The sequence below is a fragment of the Danio rerio genome, chromosome 9 (assembly GCF_049306965.1).
Source record: "Danio rerio strain Tuebingen ecotype United States chromosome 9, GRCz12tu, whole genome shotgun sequence".
Lineage (NCBI taxonomy): Eukaryota > Metazoa > Chordata > Actinopteri > Cypriniformes > Danionidae > Danio > Danio rerio.
Window position 1 is genome coordinate 55,236,257 of NC_133184.1, and position 12,225 is coordinate 55,248,481.

At 35.9% G+C, this 12,225-nt stretch overlaps 1 protein-coding gene across 3 annotated transcripts in view; it reads right to left on the reverse strand.

The window, feature by feature from the left end:
* Window positions 1-10,217, reverse strand: part of il1rl1 (interleukin 1 receptor-like 1) — a 35,183-nt gene extending 24,966 nt beyond the window's left edge. Inside the window, exons 1-3 of one of the 3 annotated variants that reach the window (XM_073913307.1) lie at window positions 10,099-10,217; window positions 9,907-9,996; window positions 3,437-3,695 (exon numbers count right to left, since the gene is read on the reverse strand). In XM_073913307.1, coding sequence (XP_073769408.1) covers window positions 3,437-3,695; window positions 9,907-9,996; window positions 10,099-10,132 — 383 coding nt within the window. In that variant the 5' untranslated portion in view covers window positions 10,133-10,217. Of the gene's footprint in view, window positions 1-3,436; window positions 3,696-9,906 lie in introns of all 3 variants that reach the window. The other 2 variants (XM_021479068.3, XM_073913308.1) reach the window with 2 other exon arrangements.
* Between the last annotated feature and the right edge of the window lie 2,008 nt (window positions 10,218-12,225).

A 12,225-nucleotide genomic window follows, 5' to 3' on the forward strand; every position in this document is an offset into this window, starting at 1 on the left:
TTCTGCATTAAACATGCAAACTGGCAAATTCTTGCTAACAACATTTAATTACTTGCCAGTAAGATGCTCAGTCATGCTTTAAGCTTGCTAAGTACCATTTGAACTCATGCTAGAACCACGTTAATTCATGCTAGAAACATGTTAGTTAAATAAAAATTTATCATATAAAATATTAAGATTGATAGTTAGAAAAACATGTTAATCCTTGCTAGCAGCATTCAAAATTATTCTTAAAACATGTAAACACCATGCTTATTCCACAATCAACATGCTAATTTGTGTTAAAATATTAATTTTACTTTAGAAATGTGTCAAATAATTAATGCTAGAAAAAATCTTGCTAAAAACTTGCTGATTCACATTTTAAATATGCTAACAACATGCTAACTCATGTTAAAAACATGCTAGCTAACTAATCCTTGCTAGAAACATGCGCATTCATGCTAGTAACTTTCTTATTCTTGTAAATGCTTGTCAAGATGCTAATTTAGCATTAAACATGTTACCTGGCAATTCTTGTTTTATTATCCAGTGCACATTAATGCTTAAAGTGTACTACAAACATGTTTATTCATGCTAGAACTACAATGATTCAAAAAACATGCTAGTTAAATAAAAAAAATCATGATAGAAAAGATTGATATAGTTAGAAAAACATGCTAATCCTTGTTAGCAACATTCAAATTCATCCTTGAAGCATGTCGACACCATGCTAATTCCACATCCAACATGCTAATTTGTGCTGAAATATTCATTTGACATTAGAAATATGTTAAATGTAATTTATGTTTTAAGCATGCTAAAAACATGATTCATGCTAAAACATGCCAGCTCACTAATTCTTGTTAGAAACATGCACATTCATGCTATAGTTACATCATGCTAATTCTTGTCAGAATGCTTGTCAAGATGCTAACCATTCATGCTAGTAACATGCTAATTCTTGCCAGAATGCTTGTCAATATGGTAATTTAACATTAAACATGCTAACTGGCAAATCCTTGCTAACATGCAATTGCTTTCCAGTAACACGCTCATTCATGCTTGAAGCTTGCTAAAAAACATTTTAATTAATGCTAGGAGCATGCCAATTCGTAATAGAAACATGCTAGTTAACTAAAAATTCATGATAGAAAATGTTGATATAGTTAGAAAAACATGCTAATCCCTGCTAGAAACATTCAAATTCATTCTTGAAGCTTTTCTGCAACATGCTAATTTTACATCCAACATGGTAATTTGTGCTGAAATATAAATTTTACATTAAGGATGTGTTAAATGTAAAAATGTTAGAAAACATGCTAATTATTGCTAAAAGATTGTTTTTTAAACATGCTAACAAAATGATTCATGTAAAAAACATGCTGGCTTACTAACTGTTGCTAATAACATGCACAATCATACTAATAACATGCTAATTATTGTCAGAATGCTTGTTAAAGTGCTAATTTATGCATCAAACATGCCAACTGGCAAAACGACATACAATTCCTCACCAGTAACATGCTCAGTCACGCTTGAAGTATACTACAAACCATGCTAATTCATGCTTGAAACATGTTAGTTAAAAATATTCATGCTAGAAAATGTGAATGTTTATATAGTTAGAAAAACATGCTAATCCTTGCTAGCAACCTTTTAAACATCATTCTTGAAGCATGTCGACAACATGCTAATTGTACATTCAGCAAGGCAATTCATTCTGAAATATTGTTTTTACATTACAAATGTGTTAAATGTTTTAAACATGCAAACAACATGATTCATGTCAAAACCATGCTAGCTTACTTAATCTTGCTAGCAATATGCATATGCTAGTAACATGCTAATTTTGGTCAGAATGCTTGTCAAGATGTTATTTATCACCAGTAAGTGGATATAAAATAATCAGTATATTAACAAACCAGCATATTTGCCAGTAATTTGACAAATTGTTGTTAAAAAAAAAAAATATATATATATATATATATATATATATATATATATATATATATGTGTGTGTGTGTGTGTGTGTGTGTGTGTGTGTGTGTGTGTGTATATATATATATATATATATATATATATATTTTTTTTTTTTTTTTAAACAACAATTTGACATATTTAACTATATGTGTATATATAGTTAAAAGTAGAAGTTTACATACACTCTAAAAAAAGGAACATAACCATTTTTTAATAATCATAAATCATGCTAAACTTTTACTATTTTAGGTCCGTTAAAATAACCTAAATACATTTGCTAAATGCAGGAATAATGCTTTTTTTTTTTTTTTTAGAGAATTTGTTATTAATTTCTAGACAGTCAAAAGTTTACACACTTTTCCTTGGTATTTTTTTAGCTTTACTTTTAAACTGTATAACTTTGGTCAAAAGTTTTGGGTATCCTTCCACCAGCTTCTTAAAGGTTTTTTGGCCCATTCCTCTTGACAGAATTGGTGTAACTGAGTCAGATTTGTTGGCTGTCTTGCTCACACAAGCTTTTTAAACTCTGCCCACAAATTTTCTATAGGATTGAGATCAGGGCTTTGTGATGGCCACTCCAAAACATTCACTCTGTTGTCCTTAAAGCACATTTGAACTAATTTGGCAGTATGCTTAGGGTCATGGTCTGTTTGGAAGAGCCATGTGTGGCCAAGTTTTAATGTCCTGGCTGATGTCTTGAGATGTTGCTTCAGTATTTCTACATAATGTTCTTTCTTCATGATGCCATCTATGCTGTGAAGTGGACCAGTCCCTCCTGCAGCAAAACAGCCCCACAACATGATGCTGCCGCCCCCATACTTCACAGTTGGGATGGTGTTCCTAGGCTTGTAAGCTTTCCCCTTTGTCCTCCAAATGTAACACTGGTCATTATGGCCAAACAGTTCAATCTTAGCTCCATCAGAGCACAGGACACGTCTCCAATATTAGTCTTTTTCCCAGTGTAATTTAGCAAATTGTAATCTGGCTTTGTTGTTGATTCTGGCTTGTTGATTTTCCCATGTTGTCACACAAGGAAGCAGCGTGTTTGAGGTTTTCCTTAAATACTATTCTACAGTTGTGCCTCACATTAACTCAAATGTTGTCAATTAGCCAATCAGAAACTTCCAAAACCTCGACACCATCATCTGAGCTTTTCCAGAGGTAGAATAATCTTATTGTGTGTAAACTTGACTTTCAAGAAAAGTTATAACAATTTCTCAAAAAATATCTCTTTCAATATTCTGCTATTAAGCAGAACAAGGACACATTTAATAATCCTCACTTACCTAAAAGAGAAAAAGTTTAGTCACATTAACATCTGACTTTTTAAAATGGTTATGTGCCTTTTATACAGTCCATGGAAACTTCTGCTTTCAACTGTATATATATATATTATGCTAGAGTCTGAGTTAGAGTAAATGAATGTTATTATGTCAAAGTGTGTGTGTTTGTATAGTTGTGTGTGTGTTTTTACCAGTATGTGATGTATTTTCCCGTGTCGTTGAGTGTTAGATTGAGGATGTACAGACTAGATTTATGGTAATGCACCCGTTGACTCTCCTCGGTGCCGATCTGCTCCAGCTTCATCGTTCTGCTCAGATTTCTAAACCAAGTGTAAGTGTTGTTGAATCCAAGGTTGCCTTTGAAGCAGGCATCATTCTTACACGGCAAATGCAGAGATTCTCCAGCTCTCACAATTAGTAGCGATGGGTTATCTCGCTGCTTACAGACGACTAATAAACAATAAATAAACAATTAAAATCTTTAATAAACAAGCAGTGAAAGTGACATGTCTATACGGTTCCCCCAAAAAACGTTGTATTTGTTTGTTTGTTTATTAGTTTATTTTCCTATTTATGGAGGAGCAGAAGTGCCGGTTAGAGATAAAATGAAGAAACAAATTATTCATTTAATAATTGATGCATTAAAATGTGTATAAATAAATTGCAATTTAAATGAACAATTAACTAATGGACAAATAAAAAGACACATTTAAATGTGTTTATTTAAATTGCGTGTTTAAACGTCAATTAATAAAGCAATAAATCAATGCATTTAAAAATTACATATATACCTATAAATAAATAGACAATTTTATAAATGTTTATTTATTTATTCCTTCATTGATTTTCTTTTCGGCTAAGTCCCTTTAATAATCAGGACTCGCCACAGTGGAATGAACCGTCAATTTATCCAGCATGTGTTTTATGCAGCAGATGCCCTTCCAGCCGCAACCTATCACTGGGAAACACCCATACACACACACACACACACACGCAAACACTATGGACAATTTAGCTTTCCCAGTTCACCTATACCACATGTCTTACCCAGCCGGGAATCGAACCAGTGACCTTCTTGCTGTAAGGCCACAGTGCTAACTACTGAGCCCCCATATCACCCCATAGTAGTGTGTAACACGGCTCTAAGTGAAGTGAAATATCCAGGTAAGGCTTAAATCTGAAAGTGGACAGTTTTTAACCTATTGATTCATTTATAAAAGAGTCGACTCATAGTGGTTCGATTGAATCGTCTTTAGCCGAGTCTTTACAACGAGTCTTTAGCCGTTTCGGCGTGACGTGGCTACAAAACATGAGCCCCGCCAAATTGTTGCATGAACAAACGCGGGAAAATTTAAACCTGCGGTCCCGCCCACTAACACAGCAGCAAAGACAAACAGATCCTGAAGTCATCATGAGTCAAGAAGACGCTGTGCTTACCTGGATATTATTGGAAGTGTGAGGGGAAAGAAGTGATTCAGCAGTCTACACGCTTACATTGAGCGATTCATTCGTTTGGATCAGAAAAGACTACTGGTGTATGGGACTTTGACAGAGCTTGACAGGAACTTCAGTACATGGATTAGTTTCTTCCTCCATTATGTAATGGACAGACAATACACCAAGGGTGTGTGCAAAATAAGGCCAGTTTATTAGGCACACAGTCAAACAAAGGTAGGCTGCTGCACGCTGAGGAGGAGCGCTGGCGAGCGCTACAACCCCCTGGCTGGGGATGTGATCTTTGGGCAAAGCAGAGTACAGGTAAGCCCTGAGAACATATAACACTTCACGCAAGAGGTGCCTCAGCAATAATTGCAAATAGAAATGATCTACAGCTGAGAAGGGGGAAAAGCTCCAAAATGAAAGATATTAGCCGCGTTTTCACTATCGCACCTAATTCGAGCGAGCCAAGACCAGTCGCGTTAGGCCACTTCCGGGGCCTAATCCGCTTGTTAAGTGGTGATGTGTTTGTGACGTATGTAATACTGTTTCCGGGTCCAAGCCGTCATTCATTTGAGTGGAGAAATCATTTGTTTATGATCGCGTTTTATTCCTATTACACATTAAAGTTAATTATATTTAAAGTCATAGTGTACACAACAATCTCTGGGCTTGCTGCATAACAAATACCAACATTTTAACAATTTTTAAAACAATGAATCACTTTCTGGCCATCGGATATTAGGCATGGACATATATACTGCGATTGTGACTTTCGAAAGCATTAAATCACTTTGTAAACGTTTATTATTACCATTTCATGAATCTCCCCATTCAGTTAAATAGAGCGCTTGGACCCGGAAGCCGCTCAAGAGTACATGCGCCAAACACATAAACAAATAAATAAATAAGGCAAAGAAAACATCTGGAACAAATTATAGGCTGAGGTCTTTTTGTGTATGATCACCCTTATGTTTCTCTTGTAAATGTAAGGCTGTTGTATAAAATAATAAAGCAGTTTTAATTTATAAGTGACTTTTCTTTGCTGCGTCCTCCTTGATGTTTCAGTAACGCATAATAATCTTTACACCATATTAAAGACACAGCAGACAGTAAAGGATTTCGAGAGTTTTTGTCAAGTTTAAAAGGTGTGTTTGTGCGCGTTTAGATGCCTGTGTGTGTGTGTGTGTGTGTGTGTGTGTGTGTGTGTGTGTGTGTGTGTGTGTGTGTATGTGTGTGTGTGTGAGACCGAGGAAATAAGCGCTCTCTTCACAGCTCTGTTGATGTCGCGAGCGGCTTTTTTCTTTTATTTTTTATTGTTTTTATTTCTTTTGGAGATAATACACTATATGAATACAACAGAAAGACATTAAACTTTACAAATTTCGTGTCCACTTTTGTTGGCTCAACACAATAGTGTCGTATCTAGATAAAATAGCCTAAGCTATATTGAAATAATTTAAAGAAATACAAATCCCTGCTGAAAAATCCAGCCTAAACCAGCCTAGGCTGGTTGGCTGGTTTTAGCTGGTCGACCAGGCTGGTTTTAGAGGGGTTTTGGCCACTTCCAGGCTGGTTTCCAGCCATTTCCAGCCTGGTCTTAGCTGGTCAGGCTGGGAGATGACCAGCTAAAACCAGCTTGACCAGCCTAGCGAAGCTGGGAGTCCAGCCAAAACCAGCTATATCCATTTTAAACCAGGCTGGTCAAGCTGGTTTTAGCTGGATTTGGCTGGTCATTTTCCAGCCTGACCAGCTAAGACCAGGCTGGAAATAGCTGGAAACCAGCCTGGAAATGGCCAAAACCCCTCTAAAACCAGCCTGGTCGACCAGCCAACCAGCCTAGGCTGGTTTAAGCTGGATTTTTCAGCAGGGATATCAGATATAATAAAATCACATTAAATAAACAAACCAATATAAAACCAACAAAACTAGCTATAACAGTTAGGTACTATATAAAACCATTTTTCAAAAGCCTCTCTGAAAAAAAAAGATTTTGTATATTTTCTAAAAACAATAAATACTGGAGAATGTTTTAAATATTATTTATAAAGTATTTGGATACGATGATATTAATCAAATCATGCAAACAGGGCATTTTCGGGGTGAGTGAAAGCAGAAACTAGGCGACCTTTTTTTCTGTCTGCAGCTGCGCAGCACTTTACAGATGCATCGAGGAAAACTGCAAGTTCAAAATGTGTTCTGTGTCCTCAAACAAGTGTGTGTGTTTTTATATGACGTGCTAAAATTAAAAAAGGAAATTTTAAAAACATAAAGAGCTTTATTAGTGCATAGCTGCTGAGCGCAACGAAACAAAGGCTATATTTTATTACGTGCTGCTCTTATGTGCTGAATCACTGAACACTTTCCTTTACTTAAGATATAATAAGCAACATCTTTAAATAAAGGGAATCACCTGTTAAGTGTCATAAAGCCTAAAAGGAAAAGTTCATGTTTCAGTTCTCTCCGGAGCATTTGGGATGAATGTTGGACAGCGTCTGTCTAACTGAGGATGTTATAAAATACATTTTATATCGAGTTATTAACAGAGAATTTTATATACATGGTTTTATATTATGGATGGGTGCGCTCCCTGCGCTGGGGCCCTCCGTTAGTAGCAAGACCACTGGATTTCGATGCCAACAGTCGGTCAGAGAGTAAATGAATATGATGAATGAGAACACAGGCATGTGCGTATAGACATACATTGTACTGCTGTACAGAAACGTGTCATTTGTTTGTTTTGGTTGTCCCAATTTTAATAGTTTCGTGATGATATGATGTGCTGTGTCTGCCTGATTCCCGCTGAAGTGGGCGGATTGTTTGACGTTCGATTCGGGGGATGTGCATGACGCGCTGTGAGCTACTAGCCGAAAAGTGGAAACGCGACATGATTTCGGTCTCTCTGTTCAACCACCCGGGCGATTGGCCCGGCCTGCCCCGATTAAAGCCCTGGCTCGCACTGGCCCGATAGTGAAAATGCGGCTAATTAATAAAATGACACATTTCATAAGTGTAAGGCTGGCTCCTTGTTTTCTCCAGCTTGCAAATGATGTATTTAATTGTGTTTTGTTACTTGTAAACGCTTGTACTGTATCAGGTTAACTCTTCATATACTCATTGTGTTTGTGAGCTAGTGTTCCACTGCCGTTTGTCGTTGCTATGGCCACCGTCAGCTGATCCTACACACGTGCGGTCAGGCCCGGATTGGCTAATTGGGAGAACCGGGAGAATTTCCGGTGGGCCGGTCCATTTTTTGGCCGTGAGGGCCGGTGTCCCTAGCTTTTTGCACTCTCAGCAGTTGCACTTTTTTTATTTATTTGTTTATTTAACAGCTAAAACCAGCTTGACCGGCCAAGCCAAGCTGGGAGTCCAGCCAAAACCAGCTATATCCAGCTTAAACCAAGCTGGTTTTAGCTGGATTTGGCTGGTCATTTTCCAGCCTGACCAGCTAAGACCAGGCTGGAAATAGCTGGAAACCAGCCTGGAAATGGCCAAAACCCCTCTAAAACCAGCCTGGTCGACCAGCTAAAACCAGCCAACCAGCCTAGGCTGGTTTAAGCTGGTATTATCAGCAGGGGCCCGGTTTTTCAAAAGTAATCCACTAGGATTTTGGATAAGGGATTGGATCAAATCTTGAAAATGGGTTTTTCAAAAGAAAAAACGGATTACGTAATCGGATTAGATCACGTAATCCAGTCTTGGTTTTGATCCAGATCAAACCTTTAGTTTGGGTTTTTCAGACCTTTTTTGTAGGATCTGGATCACTTTGATCCAAAAAACCTGGATTAAACTGATCCCATCAGAAGGGTGGATTTAGCGTGGATTTCATGCCTAAAATGTAAAGAAAACTTTAAAAATGTATTAAATAATACTATTTTTGGATCATGCAGTATCCTACAAGATATACTATTTATTCATAAGGTTTTAATTTTATTTGTTCATCTATCAGGTTATAGTGATTATTGGCTTTAACGTATTCAGCCTTTCAGTATAGGCCTACAGCAAAGTAGAAAGAGTTTGGCTTCATAAAATAATCCCCCAAACAGCTGTCAAAACTGACCAAAAACAATCAATTTTATTCTGACACTAATTGATATATATATTCATCACAATGGAAAATATTTTTCTTTTTAGAATATTTATTAGTGATGCATGCAATGATTACAAAATAAACAAAAAATGCAAAGAATGGCAATCGCTGATTTTTTAAATCACTTTTAACAATTGCAAAAAGAGACTGAAAGGGCAGACGCACAGCTTCATCTGGCAGAGAAACAACTGACTCTAACCAAACTGCAGCAAACCAAGGCCAATAACTTGAGATTCGCCTCCTAAAGGCTACGCTCAGACAAGCTGCTCTCTCCACATCAGATGAGGAAGTCTGAACTTATTGTGGAGTTTTTGACATTAAGTCTTTTTTTTTTTAATTTACATCTATATTTGAAACTTATTATAAATATCCTCAATGTACAGTGTTGTAGGTCTCAGATGAGCAGACTGCTGAAAGAGGATGGGGTGGGGTTTTTCTTGTTTTTATTATTATTATTATTTTAATAATTATTAAATTTTATTTAGTTTTCATTTCAAATAAAAATAAAGTTATATTGACCCCACACTGGCTATTCTACTTGTCACTCTTCACATATCTATAGTTCTACATTGTGATTTCCTATGCTGTTTGAGCACTGGTTATACAGATTTAGTGATCCTGAAAAGTTCCTATCCGGATCAGATTGATCCAATTCGATGTTGCTTTGAAAAACTGGCTCAAAAAGTAAGCTGGATTACGTGATCACGGATCGCAAAAACAGGATTACTAAATCCGGATCAATTTTATCCGGATTAAACCTTTTGAAAAACCAGGCCCAGGAGTATCACTGTGTGAAAGGGGATATTGTCACCTTAGAATGTTATGGTTCTATCTGACATTTTTGTCAAAATTAAATTACTGACATTCTTATTAAATGACAACTTATTTACATTATGGGATGTTTTTTATAAGTTATCTTAAGTCTTTTTATTTAAAAAAACAAATGTTACACACATACTGTTTGCTATATGGATTGCAAAAACTTTGAAGCTCAACATCACAAAATCATTAAGAACGCAGATAGAACCTTATAATTCCAAGGTGATGATATGTCTTACCCAATTCACTTATCATTTCCTTTGCTGTTGATTTATTAATATAAATATCAATGTGCTAAAATCAAATTCATCTTACCTGTAGAGTTTAATGCGTACGAAGACACCAGAACAGACTCAATAATGAGCAAAATGATCATCATCATCGTCACCATCATCATTACCATCCCTATAAAGCAAGTAAAGTATAATACAAATGTCAGTTCACAAGCATTGACTATATATCTATCTATCATAGCTGGTCTAGAAGTGTGAGACTGCGGTACCTTACCATCTGCATGTGTGATCAGTCCATCTGTGGCCATTTTAAAGAGGATGTCTCGCAACTCTCCAACTATCGCATCATCTGCACTTTATCGCTCTTTCTTGACATTTCTCTACGCTTTTGAAAACAGGATATGATAAGAAGAGCTTCGGTTTATGAAGCATCGAACGCTTTTACATTTCTGATGGAAGATCAGTGAGGCCCTATAGGTCAGATCATGCAAACTGGGGCCAGTTTAACTAGTCAATGCTGTAGTGTTTTGACCATACTGATCAATTCAATTCATGTTTATTTGCTCAGCGCCTTTCACAATAATTATAGTTCCAAAGCAGCTTCACTAAAGGCGAAATCATTACAGTGAAAAGCAGAAAGGAGTTGTGTAAAGGCTTGGCAGTATATAAACATGGTTAACCTGCAGTTATACAGTATATATTGTGCTTTCAATAAAGGTGAAATCTATGTGTATAATACATGTAAATAAAAAGCAAAGCCAATCGATGGGAAGCTGGAAAACATTTGCCAAAAATGCATAATGGTTAAATCTAACACTTCCTTTTTGTCAGTATGTGAGAAAGAAGACCAGAAGCGTTTTTTTTTTTTTTAATGGATGTCAATGGAGGAGAGGCGTCACTATGTAAGGTAATGTGTGTATTAAGATAACGCATTTATTGTGCTTATTGTGCTTCACAATCATGAGGGGGGTCTCTCCACACCACCACCAGTGTGCAGCATCCACTTGGATGATGTGATTGCAGCCACAGGACAATGGCACCAGTGCGTTTACCACACACCAGCTATTGGTGGAGTGGACAATGTGTTTATATATATATATATATATATATATATATATATATATATATATAAAAACAATATTCATTCTTGGCGGGGGTGACTCGTCCCCAGTCCCCACCAATGTCTAGCGCAAACCTACGCCCTTGCACTGAGGCTTTAAGTCTTTGTTGTCGTCAATATGTATATATATATATATATATATATATATATATATATATATATATATATATTCATACTTCACATATTCGGGGTTGTACTTGCGCTTTGACATGTTTGTTGCAATAATTAAATTAAATTTCACCTGTCAAACTGTAGGGTTGTCGCGCAAGCATTTAAAAAAAGTCACGACCCACCAGTTAAGAAACACTGCTGTAGACTATCAAAAAATATAGCGTAAAGGGGCTAATAATTTTGACCTTAAAATAGTGTTTATAAAATAAAAAGCTCCTTTTATTCTAGCCCAAATAAAACAAATAAGACTTTCTCCAGAAGAAAAAAAATTATTAGAAATACTGTGAAAATTTTCTTGCTCTGTTAAACATCATTTAGGAAAATATTTAAAAAAGAAAAAAAAATTCAAAGGGGGGCTAATAATTCTGACTTCAACTGTATGTTTAATGAATAGGAATAAAACAAATACTGGATAAGTTGGCGGTTCATTCCGCTGTGGCAACCCAGGATTAATAAAGGGACTAAGCTGAAAAGAAAATGAATGAAATATTATTTGTATTACCATGTAGTTATTATCATGCAGGTTTATTTGAATTATTTTTACAATTGATATTGTCTAACTGCAAATGTATACTGTAAAGGCTTTTTCCCTCTGTTGTAATTTTATTTGAATTTAACTAATGTGTCAACTTATTTTAGTGGCAAGGGTTATTATAGGGAAAAATACAACCTTGATTGTACAAAATGTTTTGTTAAAAATTGATTAAAAAAAAATCAGGAACAAAAACAATTAAAAAAAAAGAAGCGCTTGAGCGTTAGTAAATAGTGAGAAATATTTTGGGGCAAACTCATGAATTCCTGTGGAAATTAAGCAAGATCAAAAATCTGCTGACAAATGAACCGCAAGCTGAGCAAGAGCTTCCTGTTTTCAGTCTAGAAGAGATGAAATATTCAGCGGAGAAATGCCAGCACTCGCGACACCAGTGGAAAACCCCTCTGAAAGACGATGACAATCACTGTGATGCGTACACACGCTCTGGGTTTCTGCAATAAAGTTATTAGAAAATTTTGTTTTTTCTCAGATATTTCTGAAGTGATGTTTATCAGAACAAGGACATTTGTTTTTCAGTATTTGCTGTTATATTTTTGGAGAAAGTCTCTTTCTTTTTA